Genomic DNA, 27,023 nt, shown 5'->3' with positions numbered 1-27,023 from the left:
AGGTCAAGAGTGCATGCGCTATGTACGGTGCATAGTAAAACTGCCGCCATACCGGTAGTCAGTGGTAGATCTACGCGTGTCGCGCGTAGAAGCCTGGCTTCTACGTGCATACAAGCCTGGCAAAAATATCAGTGGTGCATATAAGCATGGTTTGCATACAAGCCTGGTTTGCATTAAAGCCTGATGCAGAAAGCAGCTTATGTGCTTATAAGCCCGGCTTTTATCCGCGACTTTACGGTGTGTGTGCGTTTCAATTATATGCTGTACAGCCACCGGCTAGTACACCAGCTGTACAGCCACCGGATAGTACACCAGCAGTGGAAAGTGCCGAGCTACAATGCCCGGGAGCTTTTCTCAGCAAGCGGCAAATTGAAGCGATCAGGAGTGAGGTATGGACTTGTAGCTTTCTGATACACTTGGGCATTAGTGGTTGAACACCCATTCACACTCCATCATTCAGACCATTCGCGGACACACTAGTACTGTAAAAGAATTGTTTTATGAAGAGATGGGCACACATCCACTGGAGATATGCAGACATACTCATGCACAGATGCACTCATACATACGCAAACGCGCGCACACACACACACACACACACACACACACGTACACACACACATACACACACACACACACACACAAACACACGCGTGCACGCACAACACACACACACACACACTACTACTACTACTACTACTACTACTACTACTACTACTACTACTACTACTACTACTACTACTACTACTACTACTACTACTACTACTGTAGCTTGGTTGCCACAAGGGCCACACCACTCCGAAAGGAGCCAGAGTCATTGTCACAAGCAGAAACGGAGATGACGACTCAGGTCACTCTGTCGACGGAACTGACGGTTGCAGCGAGAACAGCAAACACCATATGCTACTCTGTCAGACTTGGTTGCTCGATGGCCACGGTCGCACTTGTGACGTCTGAAACCAGGCACTGACTTGAATTGCCGATGGCATGTCACACACAAGAGAGAAGCTGGGGCGTTGAGCGGAATAGATGATGCTGGCGCGGACGCTTCCGATGGTTTCAGGGGCAAACAATGATGCACACGCAAGCCACCACGAGAATGAAACCACCTCCTGCATGTACCACACTGCACAGCACCACGCTGATCCTGGATGGGGAGATTTCGCTCTGCGCTACACTTGTGCCTTGCTTTGTCACCTGGCCGGCGAAACGAACGGTGGCAGATAAGACAGTCCACCCGTTGAGATTGGTCATGGGAAGGACCGCCGAGGCTCGGCACAACGGCAGATGCCCGCCAGACAGACAGACACACACACACACACACACACACACACACACACACACACACACGCGCACGCGCGCACACACACACACACACATACACACACGGGCACTCGTACGTGTAATGTGTACACTTGCTAGTAAGTCATTGATTACTAGCAAATGTACACATTACACGTACGAGTGCCCGTGTGTGTATGTGTGTGTGTGTGTGTTTGTGTGTGTGTGTGTGGCGGTCAATTCTTCAGCCTTGCAAGCTGTTGAATGGTGCAATCCCAGCACAAGCTGCTATGGCTTCTGATGTAGCATCGCTATCATCAGAGGTGATGGGCGTCCAATGGTCCAATGGTGTGTGTGTGTGTGTGTGTGTGTGTGTGTGTGTGTGTATGTGTGTATGTGTGTGTGTGTGTGTGTGTGTGTGTATGTGTGTGCGTGTGTGTGCGTGTGTGTGTCTGTCTGTCTGTTTCTATGTGGATATGCACATTTGTATGCGTACATGTGTGTCTGTGTGTGTCTGTGTGTTTCTGCGTCTGTGTCTGTGTCTGTGTGTCTGTGTCTGTGTGTGCTTAGCTTCAACTAGACGTTGTTGGCAGGAATATTCCTCCGCCTTTTGTTGAGTTTTCGGACGCCGCTGATATTTTTCCAGAGAAGTGTAAGAGAGTACATGTAGTAGACAATCCGTTTGTAGCAATATTCTGTTGTGTTAACTCGCTTGTAGCAATATTCTGTTGTGTTAACTCGCTTGTAGCAATATTCTGTTGCGTTAACTCGCTTGTAGCAATATTCTGTTGCGTTAACTCGCTTGTAGCAATATTCTGTTGCGTTAACTCGTTTGTAGCAATATTCTGTTGCGTTAACTCGCTTGTAGCAATATTCTGTTGCGTTAACTCGTTTGTAGCAATATTCTGTTGCGTTAACTCGCTTGTAGCAATATTCTGTTGCGTTAACTCGCTTGTAGCAATATTCTGTTGCGTTAACTCGTTTGTAGCAATATTCTGTTGCGTTAACTCGCTTGTAGCAATATTCTGTTGCGTTAACTCGCTTGTAGCAATATTCTGTTGCGTTAACTCGCTTGTAGCAATATTCTGTTGCGTTAACTCGCTTGTAGCAATATTCTGTTGCGTTAACTCGTTTGTAGCAATATTCTGTTGCGTTAACTCGTTTGTAGCAATATTCTGTTGCGTTAACTCGTTTGTAGCAATATTCTGTTGCGTTAACTCGCTTGTAGCAATATTCTGTTGCGTTAACTCGCTTGTAGCAATATTCTGTTGCGTTAACTCGTTTGTAGCAATATTCTGTTGCGTTAACTCGTTTGTAGCAATATTCTGTTGCGTTAACTCGCTTGTAGCAATATTCTGTTGCGTTAACTCGCTTGTACTTGGTCCGCCCAGTTAAAATTGGCGCTTATCTTCACACTTGTCTCAGGAAAGAAATACGAATATTTGAAGCAAGCCACGATCACAAAGCACTATATACATGATTATTTACATGTCAGTAAGCAACTCAGTCGAAAATTCAAGCAAGTTACACATCCTCCTCGCCACTATCGTCGCTGGAGGAAGAGCTCAAAACGTACGATCCGGACAGCTGCTGCACGGGTCGTTTCATAGCTTGTTCCACTTCTCCTCGTCTCGAATCACGCTCAAAGGCAGTGCGTGCCTGTCACCTTCCCATCAGAAGCTGAGTGAGACTGCCCGCATGTTGACTGTAAGTGTTATCCCCGTTCGTCGCAATAAGGCGACTTTGTTTGAGACAAAAAGGCAACGCCATATCAGTGTCCTTTTTTCAAATCGCCTCTTGCGCTTGTCGTACTTGCTGATCAGCACCCGTGCCCACGCGAGCCGCTGGTGCTTGTACATGCAGCGCAGTGATAGCTTCCACTTGATGTAGCACCTGTGCGTACTGCACCTACAACGCCGTGCACCAGGCTTTTCGGCTAGTTTCCTGAAAGTCCTTTGCACGAGTGTTTCTCTCAGGACTTGGTGTTTCCTTTGATTAGCTCCTTTGCCCTGTCCTCTGTGAGCTTCAAAGTGTGTCCGCCGGATTGGTCTCACTTACTGGATACATCGACATGAGCTGCAGTTTCTTCGTCAGCGATTTGCTGGTGATAGCCCTTCACTAGGCGCTGTACTGTGCAAGCACTAAAATTCAAGCTCGCGAAGCGCTTTTTCAGCTTTTCTATACCTCCCCGGGACAAACAATTCTTGCCATCAGACAGCTGGAAGTAGACAGAAACTGTATTCTCCATCGCTCTGAAATGCGAACATCCTGACCTATTTTACGGACTCGAGCGGAGGTTGCAGTGTTTTCTTGCGCTGACGGAAGTGTTCGTCGGCGGCAGCTCCGTCAAAAAGACTCAAACGAACCGATCGCAACTTCTGTGATGGTTTGTGCTGCCATGTCGTCGGATGCAATGGTCAATGGTCATGTTCGGATGGTGAATCGGTGGTTCCATGCCGTGTGGCACAGGCAGAACACCAAAAAACCAAGTGAGAAGATAAGCGCCAATTTTAACTGGGCGGACCAAGTAGCAATATTCTGTTGCGTTAACTCGTTTGTAGCAATATTCTGTTGCGTTAAAGGGGAAGTATACCCTAAAATCAAATTTTCACCAGTTGTAGTTTTCTGGGTGCTGAGTCGAATGGTCTTGGTCCGAGGAAGCTGCGACGCTCCCTTCCTACTTGAATCCCAATCGAACTCGCGCACTTCCACCGAAACTGGGTGACTGCGCCCTACTAGATGGGGATTTGTATGCAAAATGTCACTAAAAGCGCCATTTCGTTCTTATAAAAGCGTGGATGACCGCGATTGGCCCATATGTTGTAGTCTTTTGGACGCTGAGTCGACTGGTTTTGGTCCGAAAAGGCTGCGATGCAGCGTTCCTCCTTTATTCCCAATCGAACATGGTTGAACAAGTGGTCACGTGCTCCTGGGTGCCCAAATCACCTGGTCACCGCGCCAGCAGGCGACAACTTTCACACCAAGGTTCAACTCGAGTTCAACTCGAGTGACAGGACTGCACCCAAAAAAGGTCAAACAGGCTAGTAAGTTGTACCCTGCAGGCACGGTGACCAGGTGACTGGTGTACGCAGGAGCACGTGACCGCTTGTTCAACCATGTTCGATTGGGAATAAAGGAGGAACGCTGCATCGCAGCCTTTTCGGACCAAAACCAGTCGACTCAGCGTCCAAAAGACTACAACATATGGGCCAATCGCGGTCATCCACGCTTTTATAAGAACGAAATGGCGCTTTTAGTGACATTTTGCATACAAATCCCCATCTAGTAGGGCGCAGTCACCCAGTTTCGGTGGAAGTGCGCCAGTTCGATTGGGATTCAAGTAGGAAGGGAGCGTCTCAGCTTCCTCGGACCAAGACCATTCGACTCAGCACCCCGAAGACTACAACTGGTGAAAATTTGATTTTAGGGTATACTTCCCCTTTAACTCGCTTGTAGCAATATTCTGTTGCGTTAACTCGCTTGTAGCAATATTCTGTTGCGTTAACTCGTTTGTAGCAATATTCTGTTGCGTTAACTCGTTTGTAGCAATATTCTGTTGCGTTAACTCGCTTGTAGCAATATTCTGTTGCGTTAACTCGCTTGTAGCAATATTCTGTTGCGTTAACTCGCTTGTAGCAATATTCTGTTGCGTTAACTCGTTTGTAGCAATATTCTGTTGCGTTAACTCTTTGTAGCAATATTCTGTTGCGTTAACTCGTTTGTAGCAATATTCTGTTGCGTTAACTCTTTGTAGCAATATTCTGTTGCGTTAACTCTTTGTAGCAATATTCTGTTGCGTTAACTCGCTTGTAGCAATATTCTGTTGCGTTAACTCGCTTGTAGCAATATTCTGTTGCGTTAACTCGTTTGTAGCAATATTCTGTTGCGTTAACTCTTTGTAGCAATATTCTGTTGCGTTAACTCGTTTGTAGCAATATTCTGTTGCGTTAACTCGCTTGTAGCAATATTCTGTTGCGTTAACTCGCTTGTAGCAATATTCTGTTGCGTTAACTCGCTTGTAGCAATATTCTGTTGCGTTAACTCGCTTGCTAGCATCTAGCATGTGAACACTATGCCTTTTCTCACCCTTTCTTTCTTTTTCTCACCATTGGACCTCCATCCTTTCTAGAAGATGACTATTGCATAGTCTTTGCTCAGTAGTCTCATCCTCTATGTTGACCTGTTATGACACATCAATATCATGCTTATAATTGCCAGTCATATGCCTGTCCTCATAGCACTGCCTGGTGTTTGTAGTGCTAGCTTCACATACACGTAGTATTGGTGGGGGACTATTGGAGCTGTTCTTTTCATGAGGCTGGGGTTGGATTTCATTTACCACCTGTTAGCACACCTTCCTGTGAACTGGAATTAATTAAAAAATCGTGTTTCCTTTGTAGCCATAGCGTTCCTACTTAGGTCGTGTGTGTTTAGGTGATGAATGTTGTTCTGATGCAAACTGGGTTTAGCTAACAAACACAGGCATGTGAAGGGTTGTCACGTCGCCACTGCTAATCAGATTTTGCTGATACTGCAGATAGGGTTATGGGTCTGTGTGTGTGCGTGTGTGTGCGTGTCTGTGTGTGTGCGTGTGTGTGTGTGTGCATGTGTCTGTGCCTGCACCTGTATGTGCATGTATGTGTGTGCCTGTGTATGCGTTGACAACATGCGTGTACGACTGTACGTACATACATGTATGTGTGCGCGTGTATGCGTGCATCTGCCCTTGCATCTGCCCTTGCGTCTGCAGTACTAGACAATGTCAGGGAGGCTGGAATAGAGTCGCCCACTCCAGTTCAAATGCAAGCGTTGCCATTGATTCTGCAGGGTCGCCATGTCTTAGCAGCAGCACCACCTGGTTCTGGGAAAAGTAAGTGATCTGCTGGTTCCAAGCTTAGACTTTTCAATGGAGCTTCCGCTCGAGGTAACTGGACGTATTACCCACCCTCACTGCTCCCACTGCCTGGATGCATTCCCAGTTTCTCCTCGCTCGGCAGACGTCCGTCTCAGGCTGGTCAGCTATTCACCAGTGCACTGCATGGACCATGATGATGATGACCGCCGTCGCCGCCTTGCTGCTGGTGACCGCCATGGATCGCCGCCGTGCAAGTGACACAGCTGCAGTCTGCACTCCACTTGGAGCTCCGGGGAGGCCTCTGGGATTTCCGGAGACCCATACTGCCTACTGGCGGAAGAAAAGAACGCTACGCATGGACTATTATTATGGACTATAATATTCGTGGGTCGATACAGCGCAAGATGAAGTGTCCAAGGCTTTGCTTCAGCCTCGCTGTCGTCTGGCCATCCTTCATATTGCATATTATTAGAAGTGTTTTAGAAAGCGTCGCCCCGTGTTTCTATCCTCCGGCCCACTGTTATCATTGCCCTTTTTGAGAGTTTTGTTGTTGTTTTATTTTGACATTGCTGCTGGGCCTGCTGCTGTTGCTGTTGTATTTTTATTCTCAGTATGTTGTTGTTGTTGTTGTTGTTGGTGGTGGTGGTGGTGGTGGTGGTGGTTTCTCTTTCATGCACAGCCGCTGCTTTCTTGCTGCCTCTTCTGGCGAGGATCGCTAACGACAGTCGTGACACTGCAGCTGCTCGTGTGTTGGTGCTGGCCGGTACACGTGAACTGGCGCAGCAGCTGGAGGTGCAGACTAAACGCTTTGCCCAAGGTAGCTGCTTGAGCTGATGAGTTGAGCGAGCCAACATCGTAGTGAGATGAATGCAGTGGGCCCACGTAGTGATAGTAATATCAAGAGCTCTGCTGGCTGTTGTTTCTGTTGCTGCTGTTGTTGTGTGGTGTATAGGTTTACCGAATATCCACACGGCTCTTGTGGTGGGAGGTCTTCCCACCAAGCCCCAGCTCTACCGTTTACGAACAGCAGCACAGGTATAGTCGATGTCCATTGCTTCCAAGTGTTCTTGTTGTGCATGCTCCAGACCGGAGTTTGTGCACATCTCTTGCTCTCCATCCTCTGCTATTCCTGGGTGTGCGGGCCAAACACGCACAAAGTAGCACTGTTCCATTGCTGTGTTGAATGGGCATCACTACACACTGCTGTCACAATCAGACTGTTCCCAAGACAGCAAGAGCTGCCCAGGACGTGCAACTGCCAATAGGCAGCTGTCATGACTCGCTTTCGGCATTATGCCACTTTGCGCGTTGTAACGGCTAATCCTGCGCTGTGCATGCATTCAACATTCAACGTTGACCATGTGCAGTGCATTACTCGTACATGGCAAAAAGTGACATAAATCTAAAAGCAAACCATGCCACAGGTTCATGCGGAGTTGCACACTATGGCTAGCTCTGTAGTCTTACTGTTGCATACAGTGCATTGGCTTGCAACAGAACTGTTCTTGTGTAGAGTGTCCCGAATTCACTTGATAGGGAGCCGGGGAAACCTTCTGTATTCATGATTGCTTCTACTTCCAATTACATGTAGGATGCGCTGTCTTGATTTCCTTGATACGTAGCGGACAGTGAATGAAGGGAGTGCTCTCTTTTACACTGCTTGACGTGTGTAGGTTATGATTGCCACACCAGGGAAGCTACATGATCTGCTGAAGGACCACATCAGTGAGTGCAAGTACATGAACTGCGTATGTAAACGAATGTGCATACTAAGTTCACGTGCCGTGTACACGTACATGTATGTGTACTACTGGTACCTCTAATGTTAATAATACAAGTAGTGCATCTCTCTCTCTCTCTCTCTCTCTCTCTCTCTCTCTCTCTCTCTCTCTCTCTCTCTCTCTCTCTCTCTCTCTCTCTCTCTCTCTCTCTCTCTCTCTCTCTATCTATCTATCTATCTATCTATCTGTGTTGAGTTTAGTTGATATCTAGAGCCCTCTGCTCGCACCAATGCCATTTGTCACTGTTCTTTAAAATTGATTCTCAAGTATATTGTGATGTTGGTGGTGAATGGTGAAGAACAGTTTCTAATGTCAGATGGCTGTGCGGTGTGTCTTGTACTGGCAGAAGATGAAGAGTTCTTCTCCGACGTTCTGGCAGTTGTCCTCGATGAAGCTGACAGGATCATGCATAAGGAATTTGAAGATCAGGTGAGTGCAGATTAGCCGGCGGAGTGTACTGTAACTATTGTACGTTACAGGCTGGTGATGTGATGTGATGTGATGGTGCTAAATGTCCTAGAAGCATAGCTTTAAAATGTCAGACGGAGAAGAGAAATGTGCCCGTCCTTCGGAGATTGCTTATGCTATGTGGGGAGGATTCTTTTGGAGGCATTGGGGAGGTTTTTACATGCTGCTAATCCGGTCTCTACATTGTATGTCTTCTTCTTGTCAGGTTATGCCTATTCTGGAATGTCTTCCGACCAACACTCAAAAACTGCTGTTCTCTGCTACTACCAATGAAGACCTAAAGAAAATCGCGTCTACCCTGCTGTCTGATCCTGTCACGCTCACCGTCGGCCAGGTAAAGCGGCGTTCATGGCTGGGGATTGCTGTTGCACTATGAATGTGCTTCAGAGAGATTAGGTCGTGTAGAAACTGTGTGCGTGCTGACAGTACCTACATTGCATGTCATGCAGCTATCTCTGTGTTGCACATCAGTACACAGGTATGGTGAGGCCTGCACTGATTTGACCAGAGCTTAATCGTGAAGTTTTGCGCATTGAAGAACGTCACCACGCCAGCTACGTTTTTTACTAGAACCGATGCTGCGAACCGATGCTGCGAACTGATGCTGCGAACCGATGCTGCGAACCGATGCTGCGAACCGATGCGCTAGAACCGATGCGCTAGAACCGATGCGCTAGAACCGATGCGCTAGAACCGATGCGCTAGAACCGATGCTGCGAACCGATGCTGCGAACCGATGCGCTAGAACCGATGCGCTAGAACCGATGCGCTAGAACCGATGCGCTAGAACCGATGCTGCGAACCGATGCGCTAGAACCGATGCTGCGAACCGATGCTGCGCTAGAACCGATGCTGCGAACCGATGCTGCGCTAGAACCGATGCTGCGAACCGATGCGCTAGAACCGATGCTGCGAACCGATGCTGCGAACCGATGCTGCGCTAGAACCGATGCTGCGAACCGATGCTGCGAACCGATGCTGCGAACCGATGCTGCGCTAGAACCGATGCTGCGAACCGATGCTGCGAACCGATGCTGCGCTAGAACCGATGCTGCGCTAGAACCGATGCTGCGCTAGAACCGGTGCTGCGCTTGATCTGCCGACTGCACGGTGCCGGTACTTTAAAAAAGCACACCACTGCTGCTGCCGGTCTTATAGTCAATCACTCAGCACTGTTGTGGAATTATCCACCACCAGACCAGCGCAAGGATATAAGTTGGACTATAATAATTATTAATTTCAATTCCAAAATGCACAAGAAGTTTACAGAAGAAAAAAGCACGACCTTGACCAGGCCAGAAGCAAGAAGAACTGAACACAAGATATTGAAAACCCTTCTCCTCAACAAGCTGCATCACGTACAACGGAAAACAACTGGCTGCACCAGCGCGTGCATCAGCGCGTGCACCAGCGCGTGTACCAGCACTGCACCAACGTGTGCACCAGCGAAATCAATATCGAAAGTACGTATCAATCATTACATTACGTACAACATGCGCAAGAGGGTTACTCTACTTCACCTCTCCCCCTGGTGGTATGCCAAAGAAAATACCACCACAAATACTAAATAGCGCCACAAAGCAGAACTAACGGAAGAGCTGAGGGGGTGCAAGCGAACCACGCTGACGGAGGCCATATGGGCGAAACTGATACGGAGCAGGATCATCGGCAGGGGTTCGAAGCGGCACATAATTAGGATCACGGGGATCAAACCGAGACCCAGCATCAGGGACAGCACCCGCAGCTGGCACATCAACAACAGCATCTGCAGCAGGCACATCAGCAACAGCATCTGCAGCAGGCACATCAGCAACAGCATCCGCAGCAGGCACATCAGCAACAGCATCTGCAGCAGGCACATCAGCAACAGCATCCGCAGCAGGCACATCAACAAACACCTCAGCACCAACATCAGGCTTCAGCAGTTCAACATTCACCACTTTCTCACCACCACCAGCCTCATTGCGAATTACCACAGTAGAGGGGGACACAATGTGAATGACCACCCAGTCACGCTCATAGGGCGGCTCACATTTCTGGCGACGATGGGAACGACGTAGAAGAACGGCATCACCAACGGCGAACAGACAGTTATCATCGTCAGACTCAACAAAGTCCTTGGAGGACAGCTCAGCTTACACAAAATCACGGATCCGGGCAGCCTGGCGTTCAAGATCAGATGGAGTCCGGCCCAGCCCAGGATTAGCCGAGAAGAGCACACTGGTGGGCTCCCAGCCAAGCATCGCACGCATAGGAGAAATCTTGAGGACAGAGTGCGGACGAATACGGTAGAAATACAATAACACGTCCAGCTCAGATCGCCAATCATCAGCCTCATCCAAAACCTTCCGAATTAGGGTGAGGAGAGTGCGGTTAAATCGCTCAACAGATCCCTGTGATTGGGGATGACGCACGGCACCGTTGAGCACTGTCACACCAAACGTGTCAAACAGCGATGACATCACGGCGTTGATGAATTCCGTGCCATTATCACAGCGGACCACTCGGGGCGGGCCCCACCGCGTACACAGGCCGACAAATGCCTCGGCCACTGATGCCGCGTCATGTTGACGGAGCGGAACCACCTCCACCCACTTGGTGAAAGTATCCATGCAGACGAGAACACAATGGTACTCTCCACTCTGATCGACGCCCAGTTCCAGAGTATCAATTACTACAACACTCCATGGGCCATCAGCCACCACAGGGCGACTGGCCTCCGCCGAAACGCCCTTGGTTGGGCTGGCAGCAGCACACGGCGAACAGTGGCGCACAAACTGCTGACATTGGGCAGCCATGTTCGGGAAATAGCACTTCGAGCGAAGGAAGCGCCATGTACCCTCCCAAGATGCATGACCACAGTTCACATGAGCAGCACGAACGACATCGGACTCGAGTGAACTAGGAATAACAGGAATGACGACTGCATCATTGGGCGGCAACTTCACACTTCGACACAGCATACCATCATGGACTACGAGCTGTGACTTTATCTTGACAAACGCAGGATCAGTAACTGGGTCACCATCGATGACTTGCTGGCGAGTCGAAACAATCCGAGGATCTGCATTCTGAGCAGCAGATACTCTGTCCAATGAGGATGGACCAACGGTCACCACCGCAGCGGTGACGGACGGTGCAGTCCGAGCAAGGAGCGTCTTGCCACATCGGATCCAGCTGCTGGGAACACGCGTCAATTGATCCGCCTTGTTCTGCTGACTGCTGATCCACTGGACCTTGACCGTCAAGCCCGTGACAGCGACGAGATCAGTGATAATCTGGAGACGGCGCTGCACAAGTACCTGCTGCAGGCCGCTGACGCGAACACGAGACACATTGCCAAGCACCGATTGCAACCAAGCAGCCACAGTCTTGGAATCGGTGAATAGCGTGAGCTCCTTCACTTGCCACTGCACGGCAAGGTTCAATCCCTTGATCACGGCGTCAAGCTCAGCGATGTTAATGTGTCGCCGGTCGTCCTTCTGCCGCAGCCAGCAGCCATCCTCGACGATCATACCATCGGCCTGAATGACAGCACCATGTGCGATGTCCGAAGCATCACACCACAACGACCACTGTGCGCCTTCAGGAACTGACCACACACCTTGCGCAGGGTCATCGGTCTGCAGGCGGTGAATGACTTCCGCACAACAAGCGACGACTTCATGAGACACTGGATCATCCCATCCAGGCTGAAGGCTAGACAGACGCTTCAGATAACTGCACGCTGGGCGCAGCCAGGAGCCGACGGGATAGTGGCTGGTCAGCTTGCCACACCACTTGAAAATCTCGCGTCGTGTGATGGCATCGGGCTGACAGGTCGGCATGACGTCACCACGACGCTTCCACCTCACTTGGCCATCTGCAGACTCTGACAGCTGCAGATGCAGTACCCTAGCAGAGACGACTGGCTCCGCTGGCTTGGTGGGCAACCCGTACTGCGACAACTGATCGGTGACAGCACGCAGACGAGGCTTCGGAACATACAAATCGTCAACATAGTTGTCCACATCAGCATACGCACGGAGGACCCACTTGACGATTATGTCCATGAATTTGGGCGCAATCGATAGACCGAAGCCCATCCTCTCCATTGCAAACAGCTGGCCCTTCCAGACGACCGTTTGGAACTTGGCGAGAGCTGGCGCGATGCGGATGTTGAGGTAAGCCTTGCTGATGTCCAGCAACACGCGGCTGTCGGCGTTGCCAATAGACCTCCACTGACGCAACTTCTCTTGGCAAACAGGCACGTCCAAACCTGGATGCGACACAATCAACTTGTTGAGTTGCCGGTAGTCCAAACACGGGCGGACAGGGGTGGACTCCTTGTGCGTCTGGGCCACCGCCAACAAGGGCAACACAGCACCAGGCTCACCATGGACTGCTTGGTCATGGGGTACCAACCATCCATTGCGGATCCACATGTCCACTTCCTCGCAGAACTGTGACTCCTGGTCTGTTGACAGGCTATGCCGGGAATATTCACCAATGCCTGACCCGACTGGACGCGTGGGGGGTTCGTCTTTCCATGCCCACGTAAGCTCCCAGTAGCCAACATCAGCGCGCCAACGAACTGACCCATCCGCAGTGGTCAGAATGACATCTTCCCCGTCATGCTCCACGGTAACATGGCGTAGCAGCTGAGGCGAATCACCATCATCACTGCGCACGTCCGAACTGGGCACATCTGCGGAAGCTGAAGCTGCTTGACCGAAAGATGCTCCGACGAGCTTGGAGTCCGCGTACTTGAGGTCGACTCCGCCATGCTGCGATATCAGGTTGAGGCCCAGAAGCACATCCGCATTCACAACACTCAACTCCGGAACAATTGATACAGACACAGACGAGAAAGGCAGAAATACCGTCTCGTCCACCCGCTCGACATCCAGAACAGCCGAGCCCAATACCTTGAGTGTATTGCCGTCAACGGTGATGATATCAGGCGTTGACGTCGTCACCTCCAGTGCCAAGTCCTCTGCCAACTGACGAGACACCAACGTGTGTGTTGAGCACGAGTCGATGGCAGCAACACAACGCCGAAACGCCACCGCATCACAACGCTTCACAGGCAAGAAGATCCGTGGCAACGCTACTGCGGGCCCATCAATCTCCGACGCGACGCAGACATGGCCGACATCCTCACTCGCAGCTGCTCCAGCACACCTCTTCCGCTGGGGGCACGCACTGCGGACGTGGCCTCGCTCCTTGCAACCATAGCAAACAGGTTCGCCGGATGCTGGTGACTTAGGTAGCTGCGGGCAATTCCGCTGAATATGGCCGACCTTATTACACCGGTAACACAACACAGACCGCTTGCTAGGGCCGCTGCTACTAGACGGCGTCGCTGCAAATGTCGCAGAACGTGCACCCTGTACTGGTGCAGCCGACACCTGCCTTGCAGAAACCAACACGCGAACTTGATCCGCACACTGATCCACAGTCATACAGTGCAAGGCATGCTGGAGGCGCACCTGACATGCCAGCACCTGCGGAATGCCGAGCAGAAACTGCTCCAGGAGCACTGGGTCACATGACTTCCCTGACGAAGTGTCACGCGCTTCCACATGACCACTCTGGCGGAGAAACCTCCTCAAGTCGGCCAAGTAGACGTCAACGCTCTCTCCCCGACGAAGAGTTCTGGCCACAAACTTCTTATACGCCTCTGCTGGCGTGATGCAGAAAGCGGCTCGGAGCGCACCATGGACAACCTCCTCACTGGTCTGCTCGACGTCCGGCAGCGCACTCCAAACAGTGAACGCGTCCTTGTCTAGGAATAAAGGAAAGTGGTCCATTCTTTTAGCCTCCGACGTCCATTTCTGTATTCGTGACACCACGCGGAATTTCAGCAAGAACGCTTCCAGGTCGTCATCTCCTCCACGATACGGCCGCAACAAGGAATGTCCAGCAGACGACGCCATTACTACTGAAACAGGCAGTGAAATAACAAAATTAATACTCTCCGAGAACCTAACCACAAAGCGCCAACGGTCCACTCAAAACCGGGTTTCGGTACCACGTTGTTGTGGAATTATCCACCACCAGACCAGCGCAAGGATATAAGTTGGACTATAATTATTAATTTCAATTCCAAAATGCACAAGAAGTTTACAGAAGAAAAAAGCACGACCTCGACCAGGCCAGAAGCAAGAAGAACTGAACACAAGATATTGAAAACCCTTCTCCTCAACAAGCTGCATCACGTACAACGGAAAACAACTGGCTGCACCAGCGCGTGCATCAGCGCGTGCACCAGCGCGTGTACCAGCACTGCACCAACGTGTGCACCAGCGAAATCAATATCGAAAGTACGTATCAATCATTACATTACGTACAACATGCGCAAGAGGGTTACTCTACTTCAGCACTCTTCAGACAAGCACCAGGGAGTGAATGGGGACAACCTCCTCCCCCTCCTTTCTCTCACCTGCATGCATATGGTGCCTCAAACCATGGATACTCACCCTTGCATTACAGTGATTCCAATGTTATTCTTCATCACCATTGTTTGCAGCCACTATCGACGGCGATGAGCGCGACAATAGCAGCAGTATCAGCAACACTTTCTTTTAATTACTGTTCTCTTTTCTCTCTCTCCTCTCTCCTCTCTCTCTCCTCTCTCTCTCTCTCTCTCTCTCTCTCTCTCTCTCTCTCTCTCTCTCTCCCCCTCACACACACACACACACACACGCACACACGCACACACACACACACGTCTTGTGTTTCCCCCAGGCGAATATGCCGTCTCCTTCTGTCCGGCATACTCTTATTTGGAGAGATGAGGCTGAAAAGAAAAGCCTTTTGTTTTTGATACTCCGGGATAAGACGCACTACACGTAAGCATAATATTACACGTTCTGTATGTGTGATGTGTGTGCATGCGCGGGTTTGGGGGGGGGGGGGGTCTCACGGTCAATATACAGTGGAGCTCTGATAACACGTACCTCCTTGAGGACCAGAAACCTACTTTTAAACCTCTATCTGGCCGACCAGACACAAACAGGATGGGACAATCATTTTTTTGGCGTATTTGTTTCGTGTTGGATTTGTTAAGACTAAAAACGGTTTAGCGTATGGTATTCGCCAATGAGATGATTGTGAGTTGGCGAAAGATACCTTGTCGTAGTACGGGCCTATGGCCTCGCCATCAATGCTCAGCATCGGATGGGATATACCCCGGTTCCCTAGCTGCTCCTTCAGGCTGCCGTACAGAGGACGGGCCATTTTTCCCTGGCTCAATTAAGCGGTTCATTCTCAGCAAAATGCAGATATTTGTTCATTGAGCAGTAGCGATTACGACTCATTGCCACTTGAACTAACTTCTTATCCAAACTTGGGGGTCGTCGCATGACCAAGGCAAAGCATAGTTTTTCTTCTTCTAACCCTGTATGTGTGGCTCTTTTTGCCTTGCCGCTGTTGAGTTGCAACTGGTTTATCTATGCGATAGTACAGTATGTAAACTTTTTTTATGAAATACAGAACCGGCGTCGACCCACCAGTAGCCACCCCAGTCTTAGATGTGTGTGTGTGTGTGTGTGTGTGTGTGTGTGTGTGCGTGCGTGCGTTTGTGTGTGTGTGTGTATGTGTGTGTGCGTGTGCAAATCCGAAAAATCCATGTGTGTGTATGTATGTGTGTGTGTGGTGTGTGTGTGCACATGTGCGTGTGTATGTGTCAGGGGTGTATAAAGAATCCCTGTGTCGTAGCCGAGGCTGATTCCTTACTTCATTAGCGCTTGTAATGCCTTACCCGTTCATTGGCCCGTGCAATGCCTTACCCGTTCATTAGCCCGTGCAATGCCTTACCCATTCTAAACATGTGCTCTATTGTGTCATTGTTTTCGTAAGAAAGCCCGTTGTACGGGCGAAATGAATTGCACATATATCATCAAAAATCCAGTTAACTACTTCGAAGTTATTGTTTTAGTTGTAGTTGCTGCCCCAGGATACTGGTGCTACGTTGAACATTCTGCTTTAAGTACTCTCTGTACACGTTGGCTTCTATGAGTACAGTCATGTATCTCTAGTTTTTAAAATAATCTTTTTTTGTCACATCAGCAGAACTGAAACGTTGTGTGTGTGCGTGTGTGTGTGTGTGTGTGTGCGCGTGTGTGTATGTGTGTGTGTGTGTGTGTGTGTGTGTGTGTGTGTGTGTGTGTGTGTGCGTGTGTGTGTGTGTGTGCATGTGTGTGTGTGTGTGTGCATGTGTATGCATGTGTATGCATGTGTATGCGTTGTTTAGACCACCGGTGTTAATATTTGTGGAGAGGCAGCAAGGTGCAGACTTTCTGGCCGATGCCATTGTGAAGGTAGACAGCCCGATGCATCGTTCATTCATCTAGCTGGGTTCCTATGAAGCTTAAATACATTATAGTGGTATTGACCCAAGTGCGATACTGTTGTTATCCACGTGCTTTGCTATAATATTTTTAGCTTGAGGATATGGAATCATTGCCGACCCGCGAGCTTAGGGGCAGTTCCGTTCGTAATTATTGGTCCATTGCACAAAACAAAGGATTTCTTTGGGGGCAAGCTCTGCTTTCATGTAGAACATGATATAGAACAAGTACAAGTACTCAATCTGCGGACAGAACGTATAGAAAAAGTATGAACTGCTTTTTAGGAAGCTGCTTTCCGGGAGTGTACTGCATGTGTTGCTTTCAAACAATTCTTTTTCTTCTTTTGTCGTAAAGAATGAGTGGGTGGGTAAGTGAGTGAGTGAATCGGTGCCAGACGAAACAAAATTGTTTCCTTTCATGAAACCTGCAGTGACTGTGGCTGTACATTTTTGTATCATTCATTTTGCCTTTGCTGTGTAGAAGTGCAACTTGACGGCCTGCTCTATCCATGCCGGCCTGGACCAGCCTACAAGAAGTAAACTGGTCGGTCAGTTTACTCGAGGGGAATTCCCCATACTGGTCTCCACGCCGCTGCTGGGACGTGGCATTGACTGGCCTCAAGTCAAGCTGGTATGTTCTTTATGCTGTGCCGTGCACACGCATGGGGCTGGGTATGCGTGTGTTCTCTTCAGCACACTCTGCACAGCAATATCACAACACCACGACTTGGGCTTAGTATTACTAGGCTCCTCATACGGCGCATTCCGCCTCTCACACTCAGACGGCTCACTCAGCTTCTCAGTACGGCTCACTCAGCCTCTCAATACGGCTCACTCAGCCTCCGCAGCAGGGCCCTGCCCAGCTGCCATACGCACACATTCACACAGCTCTTAACTGTCACTCACTCGGATCCTGGCAAAGCAATTGACAAACCTTCCTATTCCCCAAACTGGTTGCTCATTGTGCAGTGCACAATGAAGAATTTTCGAAACCTCACCAAAAAAAATATTTGATTCCTTTTCCGTGGACTCGAACTGAATGGAATTATAGTACTTCGAAGTACATGTACTAGTATATTGTTGATAGCTGGCACGGCAAGTGAAAGTAAAGTGCCATGCTATTTTGTGTGAGGTTCAAGTCTTTTATAGCCATCTGCAATCAGCAATCTGTAGATGCTTGCTCTCCCCCCCCCCCCCCCCCCCCCCCCACCACCACCACCACCGCCGCCACTACCACCACCACCACCACCACCACCACCACCACCACCACCACCACCACCACCATCACCACCACCATCACCACCGCCACCGCCACCGCCACTACTACTACCACCACCACCGTGAAACGGGTAGGACTAAAGGGACAAGCCCAACTTTTTTTGCAGTTTTCTGTCATAAAAAAATAAACGTCACAGGCTGCTCTTCGCAGGTGTCCGCGTCGGAGCGGTCCGGGCGAGCGACCGCATCTCAGCGGGACACTTGTCCGTGGCCGTTGTACTGGAAATCTGTGGCAGAACCTTGCCATGCCAGAGGCTACACACACCCGGGTACCATACCGGGATAGACAAATCCTTGGTGTTGCTCCTTTCATTTTTATTTGTTCTTGCTGAGAAAGAAACGTTGCTGCTTGGAAAGCTTTCTGTTCACTCCAGCGACTTTCCTCTAGTAACGTTGCTCACTGATAATGATCATAGCTCGTGATACCAATGGTGAAGAGAAGCTGGGTTTCTTGCCATTTGCAACTTCCTGGCTCTGAAAATATAGCTTGAACAAATAAGAGCTCCAAGTATTTTAGTTTTAGATTTCGATGTGCCAGACCTATCGTTACGAGATGCAGAGATGAGGAGCAAGGGTGGCGTTGGACTAATGCCAATAATGTTTTTTATGGCCCAGACAACGCCAGCGATTTTCACTTGTCAAGAGGACAGTCAAGTTGGAGCAGGCAGATGCCAGATTATTTGCGCATTTATAGCGGAGTGGGTGGTTTGCTAAAGAGAATCGTCTCAGTACCTCATGGTTACTAGTATCTGACAAATGCCTCTTATTGCTAGTCTGCATTAGAGCATAGCAGAATTGATCATGTCACAAGTAGTGTCAAGACTTGATGTCCTACGATTATACTCAGATCATGTTGTAACTTCACGAGAATATCCGTCCTGCCACTTTACGCTCTCCCAAAATCGTGCCTGTGCAAGGGACAATGCGTTTGCATTGCTTACGGATGCAAGCGGATGGAGTGTAGACCAGATGAGAAAAAGTGATCCGGATATTCAACTAGCTTGGACCGCCATTATAAATTTGCCTGATGCCTGGACTATCTGAACATTGCTCCAAACCAATCCAAAGAAGCAATACCCACACAGGAAGCCAAATGATAAACCCATTCATCAGCTATCGAACCTTTCATCAAAACATAATGCAGTGCATGCCTACTAAGTGCATGCCTACTACTACTCAAACGAGATCAACGGATGCCACATGCCACACAGATACAACGTGGAGGCTCAGTATTTTCAAGACCCCGTGCAGTCTAGACAACTAGAACAACGAGGTTTGCACCTAATGTCCCTCGATTTGCTTGCCATATTTAGTTCCTTGCAATTGAAGCAAGCCGTATCCGAGAACCGGTCACTGAGTTTGCAGTGTCGTCGTCGCGTGTATGTTGCCGTGGTGCTCTCTACCCTCCTGTACGGCGCCTCAACCTGGACAACGAAGGCTCCGGACCTACGACACCTCAACCTTTTCCACCATCAATGTGTCAGATCTATCGTTGGAGTGTCGCGACGGCAGCAATGGGAGACCCACGCAACGTCCTCAGCCCTTGCAAAGACCCTTGGAGTGCCTGAGGACATTGGTCACATCATACGGGAATGACGTTTGCGCTGGCTTGGACACGTGGCACGGAGGGAAGATCACCGGTTGCCGAAGTGTGTTCTCTTCGGTGAACTGCCTGCCCCGCGCCCCGCGCGTGATCCACGCAAGAGGTGGAGGGACGTTGTTATGCATGACTCTGCGTCGGTTGAGCCACCGGTACCAACATGTGGATGGTACGATGCAGCCCAGAACCATCCGGAGTGGCGTGCCATTGCCCATCGACCACACAAGGCACCCTCTGCTGCTGGCTACGGTTGCGCCTGCGGCCGCATGTTCCGTCTAAGCGGCGACCTGAAACGCCATCAGTCATTCTGTCGTGGACTGGAGAAATAACAATGCGGTATCATTGCTACGCAATGGGCAAGGTCAAGGTGTGTTTATGGTGGTACAGGTAGTGCTATGTACGCCTCTTTGGTCGCTCACACATTATCCATTGCCGGCATTGGTTACACGTTATTATCAATTTGTTATGACCTTCACTGGTCTGCACACCCACCCACTCTACTCTCTACTCTACTCTCTGAAGTTGAGACTTTCGTTTGCCATTTCATGCGGTAGTTTGACTCTCTGAGAATATCCCTGCTACATGTACATGTATAATATAATTTATACTTTACAATTATCCTTGTACGTGTCTATCTTCTTGACACCATGACTTTCTTTGAAGGTCTTGTAGCTATGAAATGGTATTTGCTGCAGGCCATGTGTGTGGTGTGGTGTGTGTGTGTGTGTGTGTGTGTGCATCCGTGAATGTCCCACGCTTGGCCCGTGGGTAAATATACAGTCATGTATATGTTATGTGCCACACCAATTTCGCTATCTGTATAATATTATGCAGCACAGTGGCAGGCATAGAGAGAGAGAGAGACGTTTTAATGTCTCTGATGTGAATTCTTCACTACTACATAATCTACATTGTACTTGTATGATCGAGCGTATGAGTGTGTGTGTGTGTGTGTACTTGTATGGTCGAGCGTACAAGTGTGTGTGTGTGTGGGTGTGCATTTGCAGATTTGGTGCTTCTCTTGCGACGGGCGTATACATGGTGTGTGTGGGTGCATCCGTGAATGCCCCACGTGTGCGTAAATATACAGTCATGTACGTGTTCTGTGCCATTCAATTTCACTAACTGTATATGCAGCACAGTGGCAGGCATAGAGAGAGAGAGAGAGAGAGAGAGAAACGTTTTAATAATGTGTCTGAGGTGAATTCTTCACTACTACATGTACTTGTATGATCGAGCGTACGGATGTGTGTGTGTGTGTGTGTGTGTGTGTGTGTGTGTGCGTGTGAATGTCCCACGCATAGCCACGTGCGCGGTGCCACACAATTTCATTATGTGTAGAACAGCGGCTGGTAGAGAGATAGAGACAGACAGACAGACACAGAAAGACAGAAACAGAGGGATGCTGCGCATAAAGAGCGACAGACAGAGAAAGAGACAAAGCACAGACTGAGGAGAAAACAGACAGAGACAGACAATCAGACACAGAAAGACCGAGACAGAAACAGAGGGACGCACATAATGAATGACAAAAGGAGAGACAGACACAAAGACTCAGAGAGCCAGAGACAGAGGGTCCTTAGGGAGAGACAGTGAGAAAAAAACTGAGAAAGGGAGAGGCAGATCGAGAAGGAAGAAGACACAGAGACTGAGAGAGAGACAGAAGAGAAGCAAACGGAGAAACAGCGACATAAGTACAGGGCCAAGAAGACAGACAAACATAGAGAGACAAGCAGAGACAGACCAAGACAGGGAGACAGCTGGAGAGTTACACAGACAAACACAGATAGGCAGACAGAAAGGCCGAGACGAAGATTCAGAGAAACACAGAGAGAGAGAGAGAGAGAGAGAGAGAGAGAGAGAGAGAGAGAGAGAGAGAGAGAGAGAGAGAGAGAGAGAGAGAGAGAGAGAGAGAGAGAGAGAGAGAGAGAGAGAGAGAGAGAGAGAGAGAGAGAGGGGGGGGGGGGAGAGAGAGAAGAAGAGAAGAGAGAGAGAGAGAGAGAGAGAGAGAGAGAGAGAGAGAGAGAGAGAGAGAGAGAGAGAGAGAGAGAGAGACACGCGCACACGCACGCACACACACAGAAACAGAGAGAGAAAACTGAGAAAGAAAGAGACAGAGAAAAGTGACCGAGTGAGGGACAAAGAGAGACACACAGAGAAAGACTGAAGAAGAGAAGCAGACAGAAAAACAGAGACAGACAGATGGAGACAGAGAAACAGAAAGGAAGACAGACAGACAGACAGATGGACAGACAGACAGATAGGGACAGGCACACGGACAGAACGAGATAGGCAGACAGCTAGAGAATGACAAAGACAGGCATACAGAAAAACCAAGACACAGACAGAGACACATAGACACAGAGAGAGAGAGAGGCAGACAGATAGATATATTAATAGAATAGAGAGACAGACAGACAGAGAAACATGTGGAGACACACAGATACGAGAGATTTCGTTCGTTGGATTTCTAATACTGAAGTAGTATAATACAAGTAGGTAGCAGCATAATGCACACAGATCTAGAGTGCTGAGAGTTGTCGAATGCGGCGAAAGCAGAGTGTAGTAGACACTACTGTACAGGAGTGAAGCAAAGCTGATTTGTTGTAATGCTGCCTGACTGCTTGCCTGTGTGCAATAATGAGGTGAACTCATAAAACAGTGAGCCGAAAAAAATACGATTAAAAAGCCGATTCACAAACCAGGTAAAGACAGGAAGAGAAGGAAAGATATGTGCGCATATACCCTGCACCCGTGCACGCACACACACACACACAAACACAGAAGGGAGTTGATAGGTGGAGAATTGCGAAAACAGGGGACCCAGTGTGCCCTCAAGGAGATAAAGAGATAGAGATAGATAGAGAGATATTTTTGGCACAGTATATTCGGCCCTGGTTTAAATATGGCTTTGGAATTTATTTTTCATTGCAATCAGGTTCGGCCTCATTTCTCTGTGCTGTGCTAATGAGTCCACAAAGGACGAAACAGTTCTGTCCCCAGATTGGATAGATAGATAGATATAGATGAAGATAGAGAGAGAGAGAGAGAGAGAGAGAGAGAGAGAGAGAGAGAGAGAGAGAGGGGGGGGGAGAGAGAGAGAGAGAGAGAGAGAGAGAGAGAGAGAGAGAGAGAGAGAGAGAGAGAGAGAGAGAGAGAGAGAGAGAGAGAGAGAGAGAGAGAGAGAGAGAGAGAGAGAGAGAGGAAAGAGAGAGACATAGGCAGCTGTCTTGGTCATTATCATCCGATGTATTCCGTGTGGCGTAGACCAGGTGTGCATTGAGAACCTAAACCCTTTCACAAGGCATCGCAATAATTATAATTACGGAATTGGGCAGTAATGCGGTGCTAGTCTTGATATGTTTCACGTCTGATATCGTTGGCATAAGAGAAAATCAGTGGGTGTACATCCACTGCACTTGCAAACTTCCGTGTCTCTCTTGCGACAAATGCACATGGTACTTGGTGTCTGTGTCAATTGGCTCATTCTGTGGGCGAGTGGTCACTGCCTGAGTTCAATGTCGGAAAAGGTAAGTAGCTCTAGAGTGCAGTATAGAGAAAATTATGCCAAATACGCGGTCATTAGGAGAGACTATACCAGCAACTTCGACTCATATACTTCAATATCTAATTGGATCTGTATAGAAGACGCTGCTCAGTGGTATTGGAGTTGTGGTTGATCAACAGCGTATCTTTTAGGTACATGTGGCATCCATTGGTCTTGTGTGAGTGACACTAGGCATGAAACCGGACAACGTTGGTGAAAGGTTTCATTACCAAAGAACTTGATTGGTTTGCCATTTAGCTTCCTGTGTGGCGTCACATCGTTTCCGTGGACTGGTTTCGTAGCACATCAAGTCTTGACACTACTAGTACTTGTGACATGACCAATTCTGCTATGCTCTAATGCAGACTAGCAATAAGAGGCATTTGTCAGATACTAGTAACCATGAGGTACTGAGATGATTCTCTTCGGCAAGCCACCCACTCTGCAAAAAAATGCGCCAAAATTAATAATCTGTCATCTGCCTGCTCCAACTTGACTGTCCTCCTGACAAGTGAAAACCGCTGGCGTTGTCCGGCCATAAACACCATTATTGGCATCAATCCAACGCCTTCGTTGCTCCTCATCTCTGCAGCTCATACCAATAGGTCTGGCACGTCGAAAAACTAACATACTTGGAGCTACAAGCTACATTTTCAGAGACAGGGAGTTGCAAATGGCAAGAAACCCAGCTTCCCTTCACCTTTGGCATCACGAGCAATGACCCTTTATCAGCCAGCAATGTTTTACTAGAGCAAAGGCGCTGGCGGGAACAGAAACAGCAACGGAACAAAAAAGGATCAACACCAGGGATTCGTCCATACCCGGTACCCAGGCCAGGTGTGTACTACCCCTGGAAAGGCTCTCCCACAGATTGCAGTACAAAAGCCACGGCCAAGTGTCCCACTGAGGTGCGGTCGCTTGCCCGGACCGCTGGGACGCGGACACCTACGAAGAGCAGCCTGTGACGTTTATTTTTTATGACAGAAAATCCGCAAAAAAAGTTGGGCTTGTCCCTTTAGCCTTTCGCCCGTGAAACAGTCTTCCCTTTGGCATCTAGGCGATCTGAGGCCTCCTCAAAATGACTGTTGTGATGACAGATGAGAAAAAAATTAAAATGTCATTCCCGGAGTTTACTTCACGCGGGAAGATGTGGACGATGGGATTTGCTGTCATCATTAATTTTTTCTCTTGCCCCCTGCTTCAGGTGATCAACTTTGACATGCCGAACAAGATTGCAGAGTTCGTGCATCAGACTGGACGCGCCGGTCGCATGGGCTTGCGTGGCACTGCCATCACGTTCATCAACCGGAAGAGCGAGCGGCTGTTTGCCGACCTGGTCGCGCTCCTCGGCCCCACCACCCAGCTGCCACAGTCGGTGACGGCCGGAGTAACGGCAGCGGCTCGCCGACAACATTACATGACGACGACGACTGCTGCTGCAACACCGCACACCATACCTGGCACAGGTGGCGGTAGTCGTGCAGGTGGTGGTGCTGCTGCCGGTGTCTCCAGCTCCGTGCACCCACTCTCCCCAGGTACACAGCAGCAGCAGACAACTAAGCGGAAAAGTGAAAAAGTTACTGTGTAAGTTTTGATCAACAACACTTAATTTGAAAGCGTTCTGGACTCTACCTTCACCAGGCGTCCTATCATTACGTGACTTAAAATTCACTTTGTTCTGCCTCTGGCACATGCTGGGTATTTATGGCGCGTGTGTTTGGCAAACGAATGCTGGTTTAGGGGTCTTCCGTAATTTTCGAAAATATTAATAAAAAAATCCATCCTCATGCAAACAGGAGGTGGGTGGTCAAGAGCGCTCGCAAAATTCAATTTAATGATTTTTCATACACGTGTTGCACTGTGCTGTAGGATGGATTGCTTTTTTTTGGCAAACGCCCAACAAAGTGGTAAATACCGTAGTACATTGTTTGGCTGTCTGTCAATGTGCACTCTTTTGCTTTGTGACACTGTCCAGAGACAGCCTCCTGGATGTTTTGAAAGGTGTTCACGGTACGAAGAAGAAGGGAAAGTACTGAGCCCAACTCCAATTATCGGTGGCAAGTGCCTCTGCTGTTGATCGAACTTTTACAGAAAGAATTCCTATTTATTCATCACAGTGTGTGCTGTGAATATTATGCTGTGATTCGGTGCTGTGATGTCCAACTCAGCCCATGCTTCTCCGCAGCCGTAGGAGCCTACATGTTAACCTACGTGTTTGGTTCGACCGTTTTGTCTGATAGTCTCACCAGTATCGTCCTCGACATAACATGTACATCCGCCAACGTCCTTCACAGCTGAGGCTTTCAGCTCGTGCTTGTCTTGGTTGCGCTCACCTTCCCCTCCTTATGTTACTTCTATAGCTTAGAACCTTCCAAGTAATAGCAAGAGTACATAACCCCCAAGAGTGTGCAACTCCAGCTATGGGGTCTGCGACGGCAGAACTTCACATCACGTGATGAACCCGTACACATTATTTGCACTCTGTGCATGATTGATACAGGGTTGTACGCAACCCAGCTTTGGGTACAACTCTCTTGTGGTCACTTTGCACTGTTTGCCAGTGTAACCTTTTGAATCATGTCACGTGATGTGAAGTTCTGCCGTCGCAGCACTACATAGAGGTTGTGCAGGCAGTTGCACACTCTTGGGGGTTATGTACTCTTGGTAATAGTTGGAAGGCTGTTGGAGTGCCCTTCAAGATGTGCTGGAGCTGATTGCCAGTTAGGTGTAGAACGTCAGTACCGTAGGTCAATGTCGTGCATTGTTATCGCATGAGCTGATTGTAAAGTAACTGAAGGTGTTAGTGGATATTATAGCGTAACGTGTAGCTCTTTTGCAATTAATTATTTGGTCCTCTTTTCTTCTTATAAAATAAAACATAAATCAGATTTTGAAAGAATAGTGTTCTGTCATATGAGTTGTGCCGCAACGCTTTTTCGAGATGGAGCCCCACAGACGGCGAGGGGGGGGGGGGGGATGGGCCGCCCTCTGGGGCTCCTTTTTGCTTGTTGTTCCACCGTTTTGTGTACCTGAAACTTTGCCAATTCTTTATGTACGCAAGGACCATTTGGCTTGAGATTTCTGCTCGAAGAGCTGGGGGTGCGGGACGGCTCTCAATAGGTTGGTGCATTCACCCCCCTGCTGCTCGTGTACTAGTAGCAGTACCGTATTTTCTCTAATGAATGTCCAGATCTCCAATAATAGCCCAGTCTCCAATAATGACCCGGGGTGAGGGTTGTTTGAAATAATAAGAGCACAGTCTCTAATAGTAGCACGGGCCACGAGTATGCAACAAGTATATTTGACTGCACATAAATAGCACTACTGCATGCCAAGCACATGTTTGTAAGGAGGTTTATCGGCCTACTACTAGTACTTCGGGTACCCCGTAAGAAGACATTGAGTCTGTGGGGACTGCCCTATTAAAATATGAATAAATAATAACTACAGTCAACTTTGCTTATAACGGCTGCGGATATAACGACAATTCGCGAATAACGACAGAATGTCCATGCCCAGAGCAAAGTCCATTCCACCTGTATGCATATATAATCAGACTTCGGTTATAACGACACTTCGCGAATAACGACACTTTTCTGATGCCCGGCCGAGTGTCGTTATACGCAAAGTTGACTGTAACTTCCTTTCTGGTGCATGGTGACCGATGGCCATGTGATCGTGAAACATCGGTTTTGAAGGTATTTCTGAGTTTAGGGTTTAGAAAATCAGTCTTCAAATGGTCAGTTTATGCTGGGGTTGGCTTGATACTGGTGCATTGGAAAAATAATAGCACCAGTCTCCAATAATAGTACTTCGAAGTAGTGCAGGTAGATCTGTCCCTGAAATAATAAGAACCCGGGTAGATCATGGACCATTCGGAG

The 27,023-nt window shown here is 48.8% G+C and overlaps 1 protein-coding gene across 3 annotated transcripts in view; it reads left to right on the top strand.

The window, feature by feature from the left end:
- The window catches only part of LOC135805668 (uncharacterized), a 30,525-nt gene extending 4,917 nt beyond the window's left edge, over positions 1-25,608 (top strand). The window contains exons 2-14 of one of the 3 annotated variants that reach the window (XM_065319747.1): positions 297-389; positions 1,852-1,933; positions 6,032-6,151; positions 6,816-6,953; positions 7,089-7,171; positions 7,810-7,861; positions 8,264-8,346; positions 8,591-8,719; positions 15,115-15,218; positions 16,622-16,688; positions 17,199-17,348; positions 24,347-24,726; positions 25,118-25,608. In XM_065319747.1, coding sequence (XP_065175819.1) covers positions 297-389; positions 1,852-1,933; positions 6,032-6,151; positions 6,816-6,953; positions 7,089-7,171; positions 7,810-7,861; positions 8,264-8,346; positions 8,591-8,719; positions 15,115-15,218; positions 16,622-16,688; positions 17,199-17,348; positions 24,347-24,726; positions 25,118-25,178 — 1,542 coding nt within the window. In that variant the 3' untranslated portion in view covers positions 25,179-25,608. Of the gene's footprint in view, positions 1-269; positions 390-1,851; positions 1,934-6,031; positions 6,152-6,815; positions 6,954-7,088; positions 7,172-7,809; positions 7,862-8,263; positions 8,347-8,590; positions 8,720-15,114; positions 15,219-16,621; positions 16,689-17,198; positions 17,349-24,346; positions 24,727-25,117 lie in introns of all 3 variants that reach the window. The other 2 variants (XM_065319746.1, XM_065319745.1) reach the window with 2 other exon arrangements.
- Positions 25,609-27,023: the final 1,415 nt, after the last annotated feature.

This window comes from Sycon ciliatum, chromosome 1 (genome assembly GCF_964019385.1).
Source record: "Sycon ciliatum chromosome 1, ocSycCili1.1, whole genome shotgun sequence".
In the NCBI taxonomy this organism is placed as follows: Eukaryota; Metazoa; Porifera; class Calcarea; order Leucosolenida; family Sycettidae; genus Sycon; species Sycon ciliatum.
The sequence above is the reverse complement of the archived record's forward strand: the minus strand, read 5'-3'. Positions and strand labels throughout refer to the sequence as shown.